This window comes from Sycon ciliatum, unplaced genomic scaffold (genome assembly GCF_964019385.1).
Source record: "Sycon ciliatum unplaced genomic scaffold, ocSycCili1.1 SCAFFOLD_552, whole genome shotgun sequence".
NCBI lineage: Eukaryota > Metazoa > Porifera > Calcarea > Leucosolenida > Sycettidae > Sycon > Sycon ciliatum.
This window is the reverse complement of record NW_027044874.1, coordinates 57,501-80,000: the sequence shown is the minus strand read 5'-3', so window position 1 is coordinate 80,000 and position 22,500 is coordinate 57,501. Positions and strand designations below refer to the sequence as shown.

General features: G+C 45.9%; 1 protein-coding gene across 1 annotated transcript; it reads left to right on the top strand.

The window, feature by feature from the left end:
* Nucleotides 1–477: 477 nt before the first annotated feature.
* LOC135830691 (two pore channel protein 1-like) lies at nt 478–15,653 on the top strand (the record flags this gene model as incomplete). Its single annotated transcript, XM_065342918.1, is given in 16 exon segments — nt 478–529; nt 1,305–1,374; nt 1,691–1,735; nt 2,437–2,487; nt 3,003–3,053; nt 3,627–3,699; nt 4,513–4,611; nt 5,442–5,513; nt 5,833–5,922; nt 7,066–7,169; nt 8,654–8,700; nt 9,654–9,722; nt 10,804–10,915; nt 11,878–11,966; nt 12,626–12,703; nt 14,911–15,653. Coding segments are annotated over 16 exon segments (1,426 nt in total), but the record flags the coding sequence as incomplete, so codon positions are not given.
* Between the last annotated feature and the right edge of the window lie 6,847 nt (nt 15,654–22,500).

Below are 22,500 nucleotides of genomic sequence, written 5' to 3'. Positions count from 1 at the left end.
GTCATCCACTGGCGTGTAAGGGTAGAGATTGTACCGGAGGATCCTAAGTAATCACCGTGTTATGTTGTGCCATGAGTTATGATGATGTTCACGCTGTGCCTAGATTGTGTAGTTATTGTGCAATTCAAGGTGTGTATTTCATTGCTTTGCATTTACACTGAAACGTCTCTAAGCCAATCGCTCAGGGGACCTTGCAAATGTGGCCCCCTTGTACAGGGTCTTCTTATACAGGGTCATTTGACTGGGAATAGCATCCCTTGGCCTGGTTCTAGTGGTCCTCTGTGGTAGGTGATTGCCTTAGCAGAGTGGTCACCTTGACAGGTATTCTGTACTTTCTTGCCCAAACTATCTGTTGTGTGGGACTTTAAAGATCAATAGTAGATCTACTGTTGGCATATCCTGCTGGATGAGGGTCACGGGTATATAATGTATCTGGTTGTGAATGTCCATGTGGTTTCTGCTATACTTCCTTTGCAGCCGCAGTGATTGCTACAGGATTTATGAAGTCACTGAGTTGAAGTGGATACAGGTGCGTAGGTAGTCTACCTCTGGTGCATACTACATGCAAGGAATCTTAGACTGCTTGCTTGGCAGAGCAGCAGCCCCCCCCCCCCTCCCTATCAAATTGATCTCTTATTCGTTGAGAGTACATGCACACGGCTTACTTAATCTCCAGAGACCTAGCTGTTAGAAAGCTTGTGTAGAAAGAAAAGAGAGACATGGTGGGAAAGCAATTGCAAGCTCTCTCTTCTCTCTGTCCCTCCCTCCCCCCTCCCTCCTTCCCTCCCTCCCTCCCTCCCTCCCTCCCTCCCTCCCTCCCTCCCTCCCTCCCTCCCTCCCTCCCTCCCTCCCTCCCTCCCTCTCCTCCCTCTCTCCCTCTCTCCCTCTCTCCCTCTCTCCTCCCTCTCTCTCTCTCTCTCTCTCTCTCTCTCTCTCTCTCTCTCTCTCTCTCTCTCTCTCTCTCTCTCTCTCTCTCTCTCTCTCTCTCTCTCTCTCTCTCTCTCTCTCTCTCTCTCTCTCTCTCTCCTCTCTCTCTCTCTCTCTCTCTCTCTCTCTCTCTCTCTCTCTCTATTTTTTTTCTCTCTCTTCCCTGTATTATACTGCCAACCTTTCTTATTCTAGCAAGGATACATACTTTGCTAGCATCCCATAGAATACAATAGTGATCGCGACCTCCATTTTACTGGCCACACAGCGTTTGAGAAGTAATTGGCATCAAACTTCCCTCCGTTTCAGAACCCTCCACACTTGATATTTTCTTAGGACTGCGGGTTACCATTTGTGCCTCATCTTTGTTTGTGCAGGTTGACCGCTTGTTCAATCAAGTTCCCTGGTACAGCAATTTTCCAGCATGCCTATTTCAATTGTTCAGAGGTATGCTTTCTCTTTCCCCGACTTCTCGAACCAGTTGATCCTATCACTTTACAGTAGGCATCATGCCAAGTTGTAAGCAGTGGCTTACGGCCTCCACCATCAATATGAATGTGACTCACTATGTTATGTGAGTCCATCATTGTTCTAGTGCTCACATATGAGAAAACTTGAAGGTTGGGACGATGATTCACGTTGGGTCGCCCCTTTTTCTTTGCTGTTCATCTCAACTAATTGCACATAGCAAGAATACATAATTATCTCATTTCTCCTCGCTTTCCTCTAACTTCTATTTTTGCATGTTTTCATGTTATTTCAGGACCCGATGCCTTCGTCCGAAGCAAGTTGTTCTCGTTCCTGTCTTGTAAGCTTCGGGCCGTATATTTCTCTTGTGTTGGGACCTGTACTTCTTGTTGTGTTTTCTTGCACCGTACTGTCGGTACCACACTCCTGGCGGTGCTAATCTGCATGCACTGCTTGATCAGTGTATCTGGCGTGTAATGGTTGTAGAGCCACATCAAACAGGTGACTTATTCGTTTTTAATACAAGTGAAGAGAACGAAGATGAGTACTAAGACGATAGAGAATGGAAATGCAAGTAGGGCAAACACGCAGTGTGCATTGAACATACATGTACATGCGCTTCATGGTATGTATCTGGTATATAAAGCCACACACTGCATCCCTTAGAATTTTTAAACGGTCGCTGGGATGACGACTGCACCATAGCTCAGTGATAGAACATTGCTGGCCATAAGCGAAGGTCCCTTGATTCGAATCCTGGTGGTGACAATCATTTTTTCTTCTTCAGACTTTTCCCAGTTTAACTCCCTCAAACAACATTCTATTAATGCAAGGATTGGCTTTGCAGAGGCAGCAATGATTGTGCTGAGACGGCATGTGTATTTCAGTGAAGACTGGATGTGTGATAAGTAGCAGTGGGGCTGGATGTGATTTGGATGAGGCACATGTATTATCACCATTGGCTGCTCCTAGATATCACAATTGGGATGCCTTTCTTTGAAGGGAGGTAATTATTTAGACTTGTTTCTCTGTTTTGTGTAGATTTTTTGCTCCTTTGCTCGTTCGTTGCCATGATCTACATTGCTGTCTGGAGTAAGTGTTACTTTGGATGGTTGTTGCCATGATCTACATTGCTGTCAGGAGTAAGTGTTACTTTATGGTTGTTGCCATACTACTAGAGCAACGGTTTAGACCACGGGGTAACCATTTATTCGTTATTATGCAAAGAAAAAGACCAAGGAACGAAAAGTTACAAGTTGGTCCTTTTCTTTACTATAAATTAATCATTGGCTCTCCATCCGAGTCTATCATTATTATGCGAATGTGATTCACATGTATGGGTTGCTTTACGGGGCGAAATTCGACACTCTACTGTATGACCACAGTGGATTGGGAATGTTCTTCAGTGACCTTGTTCTGTCTTCACGCATGGATTGAATGTGGCAATTTCCTCTCTCTCTCTCTCTCTCACTCTCTCTCTCTCTCTCTCTCTCTCTCTCTCTCTCTCTCTCTCTCTCTCTCTCTCTCTCTCTCTCTCTCTCTCTCTCTCTCTCTCTCTCTCTCTCTCTCTCCCTCTCTCCCCTGAATCTCTCTCTGTGTGCATGCAGATGACTATGGCAGAGTGGACTATGTGGTATTAGTGTCGGTCTTTGTGACACGTAAGTTATGGCATTGGGCTTTCAACCTGTGTTCATGTCTCAGAGAGGAAAGGCGGGTTCATTGTGCCGGGAGGATAGAATGATTTGAAGACTAAAGATGGGGCAGGCACAAGTCTCGGAGACCCCCTTGATTTAGGCTTCGGCCTTTGGGGAATCCCTCAAATAATAATAATAATACTTAGGCCTACATGTACATGCTGCTTGATTGGAAGAGATTAGTGAACTGTAACATCGTCATTGAGTACAAAATTAATGATGAGGTGATATCTGTTATGTACTCAGCTTGGGTAAAATTCGCCCAGGCATGTTGCCTTGACCTGGTGATTCATTGTATGTGTATGTAGTTCCTTGTAGTACTGTTACTAGTCACTATTGCCTGATCATTACACTTGGCATAATGCTGAGCTACAACTATTGGCACATGCACCAACAACACGAATGTATGCTGTACAGAACATCACTTACTGTAGCACAACTATACATCTGTAACAGGTGCATTTATACTAAGACACCCATGCAGTATAAGATAATCTATGTTCTGTTCCACCATCCGTATGTGTTCATCATCCATAGTGTGCGGCTTGGAAGTGCTGCTAAAGTTGCTGTCAGCTGGGCCTATTCGATATTTTCTATTGTTTTGGAATATGTAAGTACACGATGTGCTCTGTATTACCCAGGGTACTAGTATGTTGGAATACACTCTAAAGCTTCCACTAATGAAAGAGATACTGCATGGAGGCTTTTCATACTGCACCATTCTTCACTTGCAGTGCGCGTGTATGATGTGACTGAAGTAGAAGATTTGCTGTGCCAGTATACTAGTATACATGACAGTCCTTAGCATGCATTTGTTACATCTACATCTACCAAATATGCTATTCTATGCTATGCGATGCTCTCCGTGTGCTTCCATGTCAATCAGCAGGCTTATCATATTATAGTGAATCAGTGGGTGTCCTCGTTTCAAGTACTTGCATGCATTGACAGGAGTGTGTGCTGTGGTTGTGCTGGTGTGACCTATGTGCTGGTGTGACCTATGTGCTGGTGTGACCCATGTGCTGGTGTGACCCATGTGCTGGTGTGACCCATGTGCTGGTGTGACCCATGTGCTGGTGTGACCCATGTGCTGGTGTGACCCATGTGCTGGTGGGACCCATGTGCTGGTGTGACCCATGTGCTGGTGTGATCCATGTGCTGGTGTGACCCATGTGCTGGTGTGACCCATGTGCTGGTACATGGTGTGACCCATGTGCTGGTGTGACCCATGTGCTGGTGTGACCCATGTGCTGGTGTGACCCATGTGCTGGTGTGACCCATGTGCTGGTGTGACCCATGTGCTGGTGTGACCCATGTGCTGGTGTGACCCATGTGCTGGTGTGACCCATGTGCTGGTGTGACCCATGTGCTGGTGTGACCCATGTGCTGGTGTGATCCATGTGCTGGTGTGATCCATGTGCAGGTGGGACATGGCTCTTCTCGTTCTTTCTCTCGTCGGGTTTGGCACTGGCATTTACGCACTCCAAGTTCTCGTCTTCATGCGTTCGTTTCGCCTCCTCAAGTGAGCTTGACCTTCTGTCCGGGGTCCTGTGTGTGCTTGGTCGGTGTGTTGATCAGCACTTATCACTCCCTTTAACTATTATTGTTGGTTCTCTGTGAATAAACCATTTGGATTCTTGGGAAAGCAAACGCCGAAAAAGTCAATAGGCTCTAAACTACAAATGATAAGTTAGCAATATGTTTTGTCTAGAATCGTCTTGTATGGGCAATCACTGAGCATGCCACAGGTAATAGCTGACGAGGGCGTAATGAGTAAAACACAGAGGGAAATATATTTGCGAGCAGTGATTGGTTGTTTCTTGTTTCTTCTCCTTCTTCGAGTATCTTGTTTGTGAGTTGGGCTCGTAATGTTTGCTATAGTGTGCATTGATATTGCTGCTTGGTTAAAACCATGTTCAACTCATCTTTACTGACCTTTTGAAAATATCGATAATGCCGGATGGCCCCTTATCCGATGTGGATTCAGTAATGTATTTCTCCCTGAAAATATTTCGTGTCACGGTTAGGACTCAGGAGGTACTCTCAATCATTGTGTTGAGCGGGAGTAGGTTCAGAAGCAGGGTATCCATCACTGGGTGTCTTATTCCCCTGTGCCACGGTCACATAGCATGGCAACTTAGAGGAGGAAATGACCTTCTAAAGTACGGAAAAGGTCCGAAGACTGTTTACAGCGTTGATCCATGTTTCAACCTGACACCGGCCCAGGCAGCTAGTAGGTCTGTTTCCGTGTAAGCCATGTGGCTGATTCTGCCCTGATGTGTTAAGGAAATCTAATAAGAAGCATCTTGGGAGACCCAAGGAAATGAATTGTGTGTTTATCGCTCTTGGCAGGATTTTCCAGTTAAAGCAGCGCTATCGAGATGTCATTTCCACCGTTGTTGGACTAGTGCCGCAGATGGGAAAGTAAGTGACGTTGTGGGGCAAGTGTGACCGTCAAAACGTGTGCACTTTTGGTGGTGGTGGTGTTGTGACTTGTGAATGCACCAGATTGCGCAAGCTTACAACAATGGAGAGGTTTCAGCTACGGCCATGTAGATAATGTATAGGCTAGAAGCATGCCGATGGTCAGTTGATACTTTTAGTCTACTGTGATCATGTTTTGGTTTTGCTAGGTTGCATGTTAAATCATGAGCCAATCTCCGTCTTTAGGCGGTATTCAACACTGGTGCCTCTGCCATTTGAACTCACCATGACAACTGTGATTCTGCTCTTGTGGCTACAGTGTCGTCATGGTGATAATCCTGCTATATTATTTCTTTGCCATCATCGGAATTGAAGCATTTTCTGGCAAGGTCTTTCCTGGATGCTGCCAGTAGGTACCAGTTATTCAGAACGAAATTATTTTGTGAGCCCTGTGTGAGTGTGCATGTGTGTACAGTAAAACCTGTAATTGCGACCACTCGGATATGGCAACCACTCGACCATGGCGACCACCTTTCCTTGTCACGGACGCATTCACTTTCAAAACAGCTCGGATAAGGCGACCACTCGCTCAACGCGACCAACGACCACCCACCCGCGACCGTGTTGCACACTACTACTAGTACATACAGTACATGAATGTGCAGGCATGCATTGCACTGTGCACCACACATGGTAGATCTACACATCAGCGCAGCAAGTGTAGATGTACCGTTACATGATGCATGCACGTCACGTGACAGATCTGAGGCCCCCAGGCACAAGAGTTGTGATAGTACCACATGACTTGTAGCATAGCTATAGCCCAGGTGTGTGCAGTGTGATACACTCATCAAAATGAGATATTGCATGTACATGATTGTATGGTGAATATGTTCACGCGACCCACTGAACCTGGATAAGAAGACCACCTGGCCACGGCGACCAATTTTTCTCGTCCCTTCGACATGTTTCACTGTTTGTATGTTTTCATGTGTGTGTGTGTGTGAGGGTATGTGTGAGCTTGAATATGTGCTTGCAAGCAAGCAAGCAAGCAAGCAAGCATGCATTTGTTTGTTTGTTGTGTTTGTGTGTGTGTATTTGTGTGTATTTGTGTGTGATTGTAAGGGTGTATGTGCCGATGTATGTGCGGCCATGCATGCATGAGTGTGCGCGTGTGTATGTACATGTGTGTGTTTTTGCGCGCACACGTGTGTGTGTGTGTGTGTGTGTGTGTGTGTGTGTGTGTTTTCCGTCACAAACACTTCAAGTATTAATGGCAATGCCTGTGATATGACAGTCACTTCTTCTAAGTTGTAGCCACTGTTAGTAGTGTTATAATTCATGTGTTGCATTGACTAGTCAAATCCGGTTCTGGCCACTGTGTTTTGTGCCGTTCCAATGCGCATGTGAGGTATGCTTGCTCCCGTTCCACAGTACATTCTGAAATACTCTAGGGTGCTGATGTGGGGCTCTAGCTGATAGTGACTCTCACCCTGACATGGTGCGGCCTGCTTGGTGTTATGTTGTGTCATCGTGTGATACACGTGTACAGGTCGCCAGAGTTCATGGTTGCCACGTACTACAAGAAAGGCAATGTTAGCAATGAGACTGGTTTCTACTTTCTCAACAACTTTGACAGCATTCTACAGAGCTACGGTACGTTACTTACACGTGTTATCGTCCGCGTCGCGTTGTTCTTCTCAGGGACAGGGAGGACAATCTTAATCTCAGGGACAGGGAGGACAATCTTAATCTCAGGGACAGGGAGGACAATCTTAATCTCAGGGACAGGGAGGACAATCTTAATCTCAGGGACAGGGAGGACAATCTTAATCTCAGGGACAGGGAGGACAATCTTAATCTCAGGGACAGGGAGGACAATCTTAATCTCAGGGACAGGGAGGACAATCTTAATCTCAGGGACAGGGAGGACAATCTTAATCTCAGGGACAGGGAGGACAATCGTAATCTCAGGGACAGGGAGGACAATCGTAATCTCAGGGACAGGGAGGACAATCTTAATCTCAGGGACAGGGAGGACAATCTTAATCTCAGGGACAGGGAGGACAATCTTAATCTCAGGGAGGACAATCTTAACTCTTTCCCTGCACTAGTATCGGGTGCCAAAGAACCGGTGGCTGATGAATATCCAAAGAACCGGTGGCTGATGAATATCCAAAGAACCGGTGGCTGATGAATATCCAGGCCAGAGGCTAGAAAAACACCAACTTCTGGGCATGCCAGGAGGATAGGAAAGTAGTTTCGGAACACCGGCGTGTGTGTGTGTGTGTGTGTGTGTGTGTGTGTGTGTGTGTGTGTTTGTTTTCATGTATCACTGCAATCTGCATGCACAGTCTACCTGTAGTCAATGGGGGGGGGGGGGGGGGTATAATGCGAACACAAAATAGTAAGGAAGGCGCTAGATACAAATTCACGATTCACATGAGATTCGGCTGGAGGCCGAGTTGTCAGTATTCGCCGAAACGCCGGAAAAATTGGGAAATCAACCAACATCACTAGCCTGGAGCAGTGTCCCTGTTGTTTGGTATCCTGTGTTACTGTAGTGTATGTGGCTGATTTTCAGCCATAAACCCGCCTATCATGTGTGTGTGATTCTGTGTATTTGTGACTTTGTGTGTGTTATTGCATAAATGTATGTGTATGCATGTGTGTGTGTGTTTGTGTGTGTGTGTGTGTGTGTTTGTGTGTGTGTATCTGTGTGTGTGTGTGTGTGTGTGTGTGTGTGTATGTGTGGGCGTGCGTGTGTGTGCGTGTGTGTGTTTGTGTGTGTATGTGTGTACATGTGTGTGTGTGTGTGTGTTTGTGTGTGTTTGTGTGTGTGTGCGTGTTTGTGTGTATGTATGTGTGTGCGTGCGTGAATTTGTTCTACTCAATGAGGTATGCTTTCATCCTTGCCACATGAATTTACTTACCGTGAAGTTGTCTGTTTCCTGTGCATGTACTCTGTACCACAGTTAATCCAGAAGACATGTTAGTACTTCGAGGTATGCAACAGGCATTTCGTTCGCCTGGCGCCACATGCATTACAGCCAAAGAGGCATGCATGATACGTACTTGTGCTTCCGCGCAGATAATGAGATAACTGTGCCTGCATGGGGCTTGTCTATTCTCGTTCATAGTTACTCTGTTTGAGCTGATGGTGATCAACAATTGGTGGATAGTAATGGTAAGTTGATAATGAATTGACCTGTTTTACTCGACCAAGACATCTAGCTGCGTAGATCTCAGCCGCAGAGCTCGGAGCGACTGGCTGAATTATTCATTTGGAACATAAACCAGGCTGGTTGGCAGGGTATCTTCAGGTACTAGCAGGGAGAGAGGGGTCGGGGGACAGAGACCACAATGGCAAGTTCTACTGGGAGGTAATTTGAACAAGAGACACCGTGTGAACATATTTGTGAGTAAATAATACTGTAGTATGTCTCACTCACTTGAGAACTCAAAAGTTCTTCATTCGTTAGAGGAGCTTTAATTCTGAATGATGCTTGAGGTAGCTTCATGATCTGAAAGATGTCAGATTGCAGTGCCCCTGAGTGTTGCTTGGTCATTGTTTCCTTCAACCCGCTAACTTTGCATTTTTTTGTATCTTGATAGACACTTTCATAATTATCAGTGTACTATCAGACGTTTTGTACCCTCTTAATTTTATAAATATGCTATCGCCATATTGCAACATGGTTTAGTTTTTAGTTTTATTCCAAGCAATACATGGCTGGGGCAGCCAATGACCACTTTGCGTGGCGATTACAAGGTTTCTATAGCCAACCATAGCTAGCAAAGAAAAGAGCAAGAGGTCGAAAAGAAAAGGAAAAGAAGCAAATATGGACTAAAAATACAATGTTGATATGAGTAGATCACCGTGGACATTCATATACATGTGCATGCTACATGCACTGCGGCATTCTTGGTTGCAGCAGTCAACATTATAATTATCCAAAATAACTTTTAATGGTCTGCACGTACATTGGATGCTGTATGAGCTTGTATTGTTTCAAACAACCGATGATGAGTTTGCCCTCTGTCACTGTTGGAGATGGTGCCGTTGCTGGAGTCTTTGGAATTTCTCAGAGAAGATATTATTATGGTACTGGTTGTGTTTGTGTCGTTGACAATGCATAGAATGGTTTTGTTTCGGAGACATCGGGATGGGTTCGCGTATTTTTCTTTGTCTACTACTTTTTATCCTTGGTAAGTAAGCTTCAGCTTGTGTGCTGTGTGTTCTGCAACTCGGATATATTCATTCTAGCAGTGTTCACAGAGGCACAGTGCACCTTAAAACCTAGGGTTCTAACCAAAGGAGGGTGGGGGAGGGCAGCACCCCTCCTACTTCGATTGAGCACCCTCCTGTGAAAATGTGGCGACCCTACTCATTTGTCGATTTTCGTGTGTTTTTCAGGCATTTCAATGAAAATGCAATCAATAGTCACCAACAGAGGGTTCGTAAAGGCACACTTGTCTGGGGTGAAGTCGGGGGTTCACCCCCGAACGTTGCATTTTCCGTAACGAGACAATTTTGGATAATGGAAGAATGGGTTGCAGGGTAACTGTTTCCCCTGCCCACCCCCTACCATTTTGACCTGGCTAGAACCCTGACACCTGTTAGAGTGATTCTCTGAGTTACTACAAACGAGCCCTTACTTTCCCTTCTACTCCGGTCTAGCAGTGTTGCTATGCTCCATTAAGCACTCTGATAACCTTAATCAGATCCTTTCTTGGTGGTGGCGTGGCGGCGACGGTGGTAGTGGTTCAGGGGATTCAGAATTCCTGGTTTCGTGCTGCACACTTGTGTTTTGTCCGGTCAGCTTTTGTCTCACTGCGTTTATACAGAAATAAATGAAAAAAATGGTTTTGGTTGCATTGAGTTGCCACTGAGAACTTCCCTGCCGCAGTTTAGCCACCTGTTTTTTGTATTGTATTGATTTATTTGAATTCGGTATCTCAACAGTACAATGTACAACTTGGGAAGCTTTCATGTTGTCCCCCATCATGTTTCCTATCTTTCTTGCTTTCTCCCCCCCCCCCCTCGCACCACACACACATACACACACACACACACACACACACACACACACACACACACACACACACACACACACACACACACACACACACACACACACACACACACACACACACACACACACACACACACACACACACACACACACACACACACACACACACACACGCACACACACACACAAACACACTACACACACACACATGTACGCCAACACATGTGCGCAAACACACATGCATTGTCATTCAGATGGTTCTCAACATCCTTGTGTCCTTCATCCTGGATGCGTTTGTATTTCATCTGGCTCTGTCTCCTAATGGGGAGGGACGAGAAGAAATCACATCATCAAAAAAAGGATCCAGTAAGTCGCTACTCTAGCTGTGCTGTCTTAATAATGTACGCTCCTTCCCCCTTTCAGTCATTGTGCGTGCGTGCATGCGTGCGTGTGTGTGTGTCCATGAATGAGTGGTTTGCACATGTATGCCATCTGTGGTCTTGCTCTTTCTTGCACAATGCTGTACTCGGTTACCTCGTGCAGTTCCTAGCATCCTAGGTCTGCCGTTAGTATGGAAGGTCTGCAGAACAGGAATAGGAAGAACATAATGTACATGTAGGGTGTGGTTGAAGTGTTTGGGGCACAAATCTTTTATTTATCAAGTCATTGCAGTTAATTGAGCAAGCAATGCATCTCTTCTGGGAAGCAGTTGATTAATTTGATTTCCTCCTGGTGGGGTTGAGGTGCGGCAGTCTTTACCTTCGTCTTCACTGGTGGACTATGTTATATGGAGGATGCTAAGACCTGTTGAAACGTAATTACCCTGGAAGTGGATAGTGTGATTTGAGTGGCCACACACGCAGGAGTCTTAGACTCTTAGCATCCAGGGAGATGACATGGGAAGGTGGAGCGTAGATTGATGTCAGTTTCGCTCCCAGTGGGCCTATTCCAGTTGCCTTCATGGCAGAGCTGATGTGTGCATGCTCGTGTATGACATCACTGCTGTTGGCTTCGTTCCAAGTCATGGTCTTGGCCGATTGTTGCACACACCTCTCTTGTCCATGACGTAGAACTGCCAAATCTTTGATCTAAAAGCAAAATGTTTTGGACAGTATGGTCTCCCTGGGTGTAACGACTCCCTGTGGGCCAGCACTGACCTCTTTCCTCTTATTTGCTCCGTGCTCTTTCTTCATTTTGTTGACGGAAAACGTGTTCTGAATGCTTGTACACACGGATGTCCAAGAACCATACAGTGTACATAATTGGAGTGGATAACAACCTAATGATCTTCTTTTCATCTTCTGGAACTGCCTCCATACCTTGCGCAGAGTACTATCACACGGTGAGGATCAAGGTAGGCTATAACGAGATATCGGATGACCTCTCACAGGCCACGTTCTTCATGTTTCCGGCAGAGGTGAGGGAAATGTCATAGCATGATGTCACTGCACGTCGTGTCTCAGTGTTGCTCTTTGAGTGTTTACTCAGTACGGTGACCAAGTCGCTATAGTTATCATGTTCACGTACATGATATTATTAGTATTAAGTATGCAATCAGCCCCGAGGAAGGCAAGCCGCAAGGTAAACGGTGCCATGAGCCACATCACACGGTGTAGTGTGTAGAATGAGTCGTGTTACTGTTTTCCTGGATTGCCTGCGTGTCTGCCCGTTGCCAGCACTCTAGACACGTTGACCTCTGGTACAGTGCATGTTTGACACCGCTCTGCTCCAGTCTCTGGTGATTCTGGTGACTGCAAAGCACTCCGTCTCCTGCTATAACCTAGTCTCCGAGTCTACCACGTAACACTGAGGCACACCATGGTATCTTGGCCTGCGGCGGGGGCAAGTCACATGTATTACATGTTGGCCGCTTCCTGCTCAACTCAGTAGTAGGCTGTTCTGTCGCTCTGGACACTTGTCCATATTCAGAGACTGATGGGTTTTGACCTTGCATGATTGCTGCAACTGGAGACGTTTATTAGTCCTGAGTGCTATATCTAGCTGGTGGTGTACCCCGCATCCCCATATCTCGTAATGCTCACGGCAGGCTGTACTATTTTGCCTCTGCCTCTGCAGGGCTATCTCTTGTTTCAAGGGCAACGGCGACTGACAAGGGAGGACTTCAGCATCCAGATGTACAGTGGTGAAGTGGAGGTGAGCTGGGCAGGGGGGGGGGGGGGGGGGGGGAAGCACTTCGATTGTTTGCGTCCGTCCAATGTTACTTTGGTGGTTGGAAAGAAAGCTTCAATTCAGCCAGGGCACATGCAGTGATCGCCTGCCCCTGAATTTTACCCTACAAAGGAGACTCCCCAATCCGAAAGAATGTTGGTGTTAGGGCTGAAGTGTACTACCAGCAGGATGCTGAAAGCATATGGCGCCCATTAATCAACCTCCCTAGATCAAGGTGTGAGTCCTCTTCACTCAGTAGAGTCAAGCGAGCTGCAACTCCCGGTGCCGGAAGGCGGGCTCTCTTCCTACATGGCTACTTTCCCGTATCTAACCCCAAGACAAAAAGATTGTAGCCGACTGGCCGAAAATAAAAATAAAACCTCCCTAGAGCCAAATAGCCATACCAGGTATTAGTCTCCAGGTAAATTAAGGTAAACGGAGTGACTGATATGTGTGATATCCAGGCACTCTGGCTTTGGTGAAAATCTAGCAGAGTTACTCGATTAGGGCTTGAGACCTGTTTACGCTGGTGGTGGTACTCTGAGATTCTGACAGACTCTCCAAAGACCCTCTAAAGTACCCAATTGAGTACTCTGGTTCATGTTGCACAGCTCTGCAATGCTCATCACCAATCACCCAGATGGAGTGAACAAAGAATGAGTGGCAATCATTGTTCGTACAATCTGTGGCCTTGAGCATGATCATCTGTTTACGAGTACCATCACATATTATTGTGTTGCGCAGCGTGTGTGTGTGTGTGTGTGTGGGGGGGGGGGGGGGGTGGGATTGGTTAGCACAAGCAGCTTGGCCAGGTCTGTCACGGTTCTGCTACTGATAATATAGCCTAGGTGCTTGTCAGGATTGTGTGTTGACAGCCATGTTTTCACCCACGGGTTGGCCATTATCAATTATACGCTTTTTTTGTGCTAGTAATGCGACCCACAGTTAATTGGGAACTTGTGGCCTGGCACGAGGGTAACATGGATGCAGTTAATGGGATTTCGGTCTTTGACCACTTGGTGGTGGGTCTGATCTACTCACCTCCCACCGTTGAGACGCTGCATCTGTGCCTTGATCCTAGAGGGTGGTGGGGTTCACACGGCGGATGCGGAAAACTCGGCATCCGGCCGAGTCTCACGCGAACCGTGAAATTTATTTATTTAATTTTTGTCCCTAGTAATAATATAAGCAGCCATATTGTGTAACCTAGGTGTTTCCATGACTGCAGCGGTCAGGTTGTGTGGGAGCAACTCTGTGTTGAGTGTGTTCACAACTCGCAGTGTGTATGGTTATGTGTGTAGAATTATGAGTGTACAGTCCACTTCGCTTATAACGACACTCAGCGCGGCATCAGAAATGTGTCGTTATTCACAAAGTGTCGTTATACCCCAAGTCTCAGTTGGATGGGACTTTGCTCTAGGCATGGAAATCCTGTCGTTATTCGCGAATTGTCGTTATATCCGCAGTTGTTGTTAGCGAAGTTGACTGTATGCTTATGTGTGTATGTTTATGTGTGTATGCTTATGTGTGTACAAGTATGGGTATGTGTGTATGGGTATGCTTGCTATGCATTGTACAGTGCTGCTCATTGAAATCTGATCATACGAGTGAAGCTATTGCCATATACACCAGGGCACACACAGTCCATTGTTTGCAGGTCTTGGGCCGCTGTACCGCATCCAGCATGACTCACGCTATCAGTATTCGTAGAGCAGCCACTGTGTCATGCCTGCAAAAGTTGTGCTGAGAACACAACATTTGCTGCACATGGGTAAATGAACGAAGCTATGACTTTGCTTCTCTTTTGCTGGGACCTCTATCCAGCCATTCTGACAGATTTTCTCAAGCAATGTCAGTGATGGACTCGGATGGAGAGCAAAGGACGAATTTATAGAAAAGAAAAAGGACCAAGGAACTACAAGTTACGCTCAGTTACGCTCAGATAGTGTCCACTAACACCACCAGAAGTTACTAAACTTCAAAACTAAACTACTAAACGGTCAGTACCGTGCAATGTTATCGCATGCGCTGATTGTTTAGTAACTTCTGGTGGTGTAGCGGACATTATAGCATAAATTGTAGTTCCTTGGTCCTTATTCTTCTCTATAAATCTATGTCAGTGACTGTGTCATTGTGCTCATGTCACACTACTATTCTCTGATGTTACCACTGAAATCACGGTGTGCTTTTAGACCTGGCTTGAAGAGCTGGAGTTGGAGTTTCGCAATGTGGAGGCCGACTTGGGCAGCAGTGCACGTCACATGATGCACAATCGCAGGAAGTACAACACGATCAGGTCGGACATCACACGCAACTTGCTGGTGGTACGGCGCTATGTGGAGGATATCATACGAAGTCCAGAAGAGGGCGACAATGACGGCGACGGGTTCTTGATCATTAACCTAGACGAGGTCGCACCGAGTGAGAATGGTAGTGCCAGCAGTAATGGCGCCGCCACAGCTGGTCCAGTCCGATTACCTGCAGTAGACCAGGATGCTGCTGCCGCAGCCGACTAGGGACCGTAACGTCGGATGCGTTGAGTGATTGATCGAGAGTTGTGCATTGCATAGTTTCCTAGAACGCTTACTGAATTAGGCATAGTTAGGTAACTAAAAATGAAGGACCTAATGACTCTAGTTCTTTGAATTGGCATAGTTTTTTTTAGGATTAATAGACCAGAGCTACTACTAACTGAAGTAGGTGTAATTAGACTAATACTGGTGTTAGAAAATTCGAAACTATTTCTGGACTCCAACTTGATATTCTATTTATTTCTATGCAGCCCCGTTCGGGACTGCTGTCGAGCAGCTAGTGGTAACAGTGCTATATTTTTGTGATTTGCGCTATCTGTTTGGCTGCTTTGACAGTCTTGCCTCCTCCATATGCTATGCTGCTATTACAAGAAACGGTCCAGTGCTTTTAAAGAGTCAATTTACTTCTAATTCACAAGTCTTCCCAGTCTTCCCGACTTTGCTACAAGTACAAGGTGAGGCATTGTGTAAGTGGCTGTACCCATGATAAGAGAACTAAAACGTTCGGTTACAAAATCGGCTTTACTGGACTGTGAATTGCGTCGGTGCTGACACTTCTTTCGAAATATGATCTGAGTATAGTAAAACAATCCGGGGTGGAGTTGTCATTCAGTGCGACCGTCCAGTCACTCAGTCTGATCTCGGTGGGTTAGCTGTCTGGGGGATTGAGCCCAGCATGATGTACATTGTGTATATATTATGTACATGTAGACGGCCAGCAATGCAGTCAGTGCGTGCACCCCATTACAATGGCGTTACACCAGCTGCATGGAGGACCAAGGCCATCAGTACCCATACTGCCCATAGTAAGTCGAATTTGATCCGTTCTATTAGTACCCTCATGCTCAGTGCCATGCTTATCCTATGAAGATTTAACCGGGCCTTTGAGGACTACCCAAAACCACCTGGATTCCTACCATTTTCAGGCGAAAAATCGGTATTTTCAAAAATTGATCTAGTGTCATAAAATTTGGTTCTAAAGAGACATAGACATCAAGTAGGGAACAAAAACCAAAGTTTCTATATCATATATCCATTGTAGAGGTCAGAATGGTCAATTCAAAATAGGTGTATGTTGCGAAACATGCGTCAGCGGTATCGCCACGAATTTAGCCAACATTGACTTCGCTGTCATCCTCAGAAAAGTAAAAAGGATCGCACTGTTCATCCTCACTATCGCAGCTCATAAAGATAATGCCGAGGGCCTCAGACAAGGAGACACTTGACAGGTTACGTGCCATCGGCACTCTCAACAAAGTAACAAGTTAGTTTCAAATTCCAAATAATTTCTCGATCGGCGCATTCTCTGAGTATACTCAAATGTGGCCGGTTCTCCACGGCACCGACGCGGATCGACTGCGACACGTCTCACCTTGATGAAGAATCAGATCGTACTCGTCTGAGCAACATATGAGCGACTTCAAGCACCTAAAAATATATCGATATCGCAATTTTCTCAAAAACGGATATACTCGTCTTTAGGAATCCAGCTATACCTTAAAAAACGGATATATTCGTCCTTCGTCCTCAAAGAGTTAAAAGGGAGATCGAGCATGACATCACTATAAGTCACATCATAACCTTGTTCTACTACTTCGAAGTACAATCATGTATTTACAAATCGTGGAAGTTGAAAAGGATTGTCACCACCAGGACTCGAAATAGGGATCTTCGCTACAGGCCAGCGATCCTCTAACCACTGAGTTTTTCTATTCTTTCCCTAAGCGAATTGGGCTGTCGGGACAGCTGGGGCAAGCTGTAAAACCCTGTACGATTCTTCAACACGACATGCAGCAGTTTTTGCCATGTTCAACGTCGAACGGCGCGGGTCATAAGGCACGACCGGTCAGTGACGTGGTGACATTCGGATCTAATTTCTTGTTTTTCGGGACTTCTTTTCAATTATTTCTCCTTGAATGAAGCGGAATCAAGTTCACAATACCAGTTTTCATGAAGACCAAAAAGGCAGCTCTAAAAATTGTGCCATTTAAATAATAACCCCAAGAAATGGTAGGACAGTTCGTCTGTCACACTCTTGAACTATCCCTAAATACATGTACAATACGTGACATGAGACCTTATTTTGCTAAAATTCAACTCAAGTCGTGCTAGCCATTCTGTGAGTTATCCTGGAAAGCGTAGTGGTCGAAATGCTAAACATTTTCAAGTGCGAATCGGGAGTAGTCGGCACACGACGCCGTCTCCTGTTCACACTCAAATTGCAGCCGTTTCGTACACTTGTGTCCCCATCTACACCCGTTCACTGTATGAAAAGTTGAATTGGTTCAGCTCTTCCCGTCGCTTCCCGATATGTACGGTAGTATGGTTGCGTTTCCGTTCCTGGTGTTAACATTGGACACCGTCAGACCGTCCCGTCGCTTCCCGTCGATCCTTACGTCGCGTCCCGTCGAATGTGAACTAGGGTTTAGAATCCCTGAAATTTTGCCGTATCTTTATTTCTCTTGCTGTTTCATTTAAGTACATCAATTTCCACCCAGAATATCTCTCTCGCTTTCCGATAATCATAATGTGATATTATCACGTAGTGCCCGTAGGCCCCAAAAGCTCATTCATTTTTTTCTCACATGGTTGCATCTTTTTCATTCCTTTTCTTACAGTAAACTGGTTCTCTTTGGAATTGTCTTCCAACCCGATTGACAACTTTAGTTTCCCTAACTGAATTCAAACGTCATCTACATAATTATTCACATTGCAAAGCATAAGTTCGACGGCAATGGTACACCTTTGATGTGCAATCATTGATATACATGCTTGTTCTTTCCTTGTGTTCATTAAATCCAACATTTCACACTCACTTTGCGTGCTTTCTCTCTTCTCCTTTATTATGTAATACACACACAAACATAGTACATACACAAATAGGAGATCCCCAGACAGGCGTTGGCCTTTGGGTAATCCTTAAATAAAGATTATTTTATGAGGCTTTCCTATGCTGTCTCTGCTGGACTCTGCTACGGTAGAGTCATTTTCCACGTCCACCACTTAGGAGAATGGGCAGAAACAATTTTGTACACACACACAAGGTTGGAATTTGTCCTAAGACAGTCCCGGCTGTCTAAGCTGCAGTTGAGGAAACTTCATAATGCTTACCAAGAGTACATAACGTCCACAAGTACTCTTGTACTTACCGATTCACAAAATTCAGGCGTATCCGGTTTCATATCTTAGTTTATGAGTCTGGATCTACTTATGCTCATCTGTGCTAGACTCTTTCGACACTTTCGATTCTTCCCCTCCCTCCACAATGTAAACCCCACCCTTACGCCCTTTTGGTACCACACAAAACGCCCTAGAAAAGCGCGATCAAGACATTTCTCTCTTCGGATCTTCTGAGTTCTAGCGCTTGCATGGCCAAACATGGCCAAACGAAACCTCCTCCTGACCAACTCACTGAAAGCCTGACCGAACACCGCCGAACACCGCAGTCTTGATCGGCTTGCTATCAAGTAGACCTACCATCCTGATCCAGTGACACCCATTACCGGCGTCTCTCAGTACAAAAGGCGCTGACGCCTGTTGGGAATTCCCTAGTAAAAGAAGAATAAATTAATAATATAAATAATAATAATAATAGTACAGACTATGATTTCATACCCAACCCGCGATATTCATGTTAAAACAAAATGGCGTCACGATTTATTGAAAGTGGTATAGTTGGTGGTACGAGTGTTCAAAACCATTAAATTTTGAACTTCATACTGTTCGTCTTCTTTTTGACATGCTCTCTTTCCATCGTCCTTAGCTTTTGTTTGTTGAGAGCTGTTTTGGCTTTCTCCTATACCTCTGGGGGATGCCAAGTGATGGTTTTGAGAGGCTGGTGATGGCTGTGAGCGAGAGTTTGCCGATCGGCGTCGTCCTCGCTATAGCGATGAAAATACTTGTTACTGCGCACCTGGCAGATATCACAACACGTCGGAGCGTCCAGGAGCAAAGGAATCTTGGGTTTTCACTGGAATCTAGTTCCTCCAGCATCGTGTAGCCCACCGTCGGTGAATGGCGGTCTAGAAAGGTCGAACCTGGTCTTCTGCAGCATCTCGCAGACCTGCGAGGCACACTGAATACGCCTGTCATGTATTCTACAAATAAAAATCACGAAGTAGTGGACTTTACAGTGATGAGTCTATCCTGTATGCTGCAAAAGACGCAGGAAATGTGACTGGTGTCTGTACACTCAGTGACTGGACGCCAACACCCCAGTCTTCTCCTGCAGGATCTGTTTGTTGACACTATGCAGTAGGTCGGCATTGACCTGGTTTGGCAGCTATCGTAATAGTATCTGCCTGGTTGGATGTAGCAGGTTGGTGTTTGCTCATCGTCCAGTCCGGAATTTTCTTGTAACTCACGGTGGAGTACGCGCAGGGTTTGTGATCATCCCTGTTCACTTCAATATTATCAAACACAACATTCCCTTTGTCACTCATCTTATCCTGAGTACTGAATTTGCTGACAATATTGCACCACACTTGTCACAACCTACCGCCACTGCTGGCGGTGGCGACTGGTTCGTCAATGGCGGTGACCAGGCTGACTGACTAGCTTCGAGACAGCGGCCTCGTTGTCAACCCCGCGGCAGCCTTAAGGTTGATTTTATCGATCCAGCCTCAGCGCCATGTTGACGATGCCCTAGTGACTGTGTGTCATGGATTGCCTTGCTATCAGCGGTCATTGCCGTCCACCTTGGTGCAGCCCTCAACAACTGGCTCAGCCCATGGGAGTCTCAAGTGGACAAAACTGTTGCCAAAGTAGCTCAGAAGATTGGTGCATCGTGGTGTAGGTGAGCACATAACTAGGACTTCCCAGCGCCTATTTGTCCAGGCTGCGATACTATGTGACATGCTGTACTGCACATTCTTTTCAGCACTGCAAGGCCGGCAGCTGGACCGACTGCAGGGGCCGCGCACATGCAGGCCGCCTGTTGCCAGTGCAGCATTCTGGAACGTTCCTTCCTTCTGAGATCCGTGGAATAATAACTTTCTTTGCTTCAAAGCAAGTTGCTTACCCTTCTGTTGTGTTCCCAGTGTCCTTACAACAATAACCTACAGCAATGTTTTATTTTCCTTTCCATTCCCCAACCAATGAATACTACGATGTCGATTCTATTTCTGAATACTTAAGTGTGTGCCCGCGCACGCACGTGTGTGTGTATACCTCACTCGCCACTCGAAGTTCTTTTCCCCATCACTGGAACACTGCCTGTTCTTTCAGGACCTGCCATCATCTGCGGATGGGCATTCAATGATTGTATTGTGTGTGTGTGTTTCATTCAGGATCAGATCCGCTATCGTTGCTATAAGAGAAAATCTGGGGGTTCACATCCAGTGCATTTGTAGATTTGCGTGCTTTTCTTGCCACGGGCGCATACATGGGACATTGTGTGTGTGTGTGTGTGTGTGTGTGTGCGTCTGTGTGTATGGGGATATTGTCTGTATCGGCTTTTGGTACTAATGTTCAGGTCTGTGCTTGCATGTGTGAACATGAAATTGTTCGGTTCTGTGCATGCTATTGCTATGTTGTATATTATTGTATGTATGTGTGCATTTCCACGAACAGTGTAGATGAGCGTGGAGAGTGCATTCATCCCTCATCAACCACTTCCCCTTGGGCTTATGAGAGCTTTTTCTGCGTACCTCTCATTTTTGTTTGTTTCTCTCTAATACTGTATTGATGCCGGTACCTGTACCTCGATGTGTTCCTCTATCTGCAGTCACCTTTAACCTTCGGTCAAGTTAACGTTTGTGCTCTATTTATCGTGCGAATCAAAATAAACAATAATAACACGAGTCGTGCTAGAGTGACGACATGTGCGTGTAGTAGGGTTGATGCGATGGGACGTTATAATTAGGTGGAACAGAACACACATTGGGCAGATTGATTGGGCATCATTGATTGTGCTCAGTCTAAACAGTGAACATAATAATTATCTCCAGTGACAGACTGTAGCAGCTAGCCTCCAATAGGTAGCTGGCACTAGTTGCTACTGCTTGTTTGACAGGTGCCGCCAGAACCCCGGTTGTGTCATGCTATAGATGCACATGCCCTATTCTGGGGCATACTGAGGTACTTTGATTTTGTTGACTGCATGTAGACAGCATCCAATAGTAGTACTCGTAGACCTTAGCTCTTTGTATTCAGTGTGCCTCGCAGGACTGCGAGATGCTGCAGAAGACCAGGTTCGACCTTTCTGGACCGCCATTCACCGACGGTGGGCTACACGATGCTGGAGGAACTAGATTCCAGTGAAAACCCAAGATTCCTTTGCTCCTGGACGCTCCGACGTGTTGTGATATCTGCCAGGTGCGCAGTAACTCAGTGAGTATTTTCATCGCTATAGCGAGGACGACGCCGATCGGCAAACTCTCGCTCACAGCCATCACCAGCCTCTCAAAACCATCACTTGGCATCCCCCAGAGGTATAGGAGAAAGCCAAAACAGCTCTCAACAAACAAAAGCTAAGGACGATGGAAAGAGAGCATGTCAAAAAGAAGACGAACAGTATGAAGTTCAAATGGGTTTGAACACTCGTACCACCAACTATACCACTTTCAATAAATCGTGACGCCATTTTGTTTTAACACGCATACGGTCCACTCGTAAAATAACAATGAAAAACAATGGTATAATTGTACTGAGACAAGGACAAACGTTACCATGGTTACGTGACAACTACTGAGTAGGGGCTGCACCGAGACGTCTACTGACTTTGTATAGTATCAAGTATCTAAACGGGGCTTTAGGTTTTCCTCATGTTCACTCACCTACATGCACCTCATGTTCCGGAGCAGGTGAGCGGGCTGACCACACGCAAGGCGGGAATCAGGGGTTTGTACGACTCCCTCAGCATCAGTGACTCCCTGGCAGGAATGCGTTTTGACAAAAGCGGCCCTTTACGAATAAGACTCTAGACACCTTGTGCAGACCTCAGTCGAAACTGACCAGCCCGTAAGCGTTCCATGATAACGGCAAGAGCATCCACTTGCTACTGCCTGGTCTAGGCGAGAAAGTAAGAAGCTAGGAAGCAACAAGAACCATGATCAGACAAAGACAACAACCTACCTTTCCAATCATTGGCTGCAGTGAGAAATGAAGAACTCTGGTGGAGGAACGGTTTACATGTATCACTGCTGATAAAGTGATACATTTCACTGCTAGATTGGGCGTAAGCCATGACAGACTGTCCTAGCTGCTAGCCACAACTAGTTAACTACAGTACAATCATGTACTACTACTGTA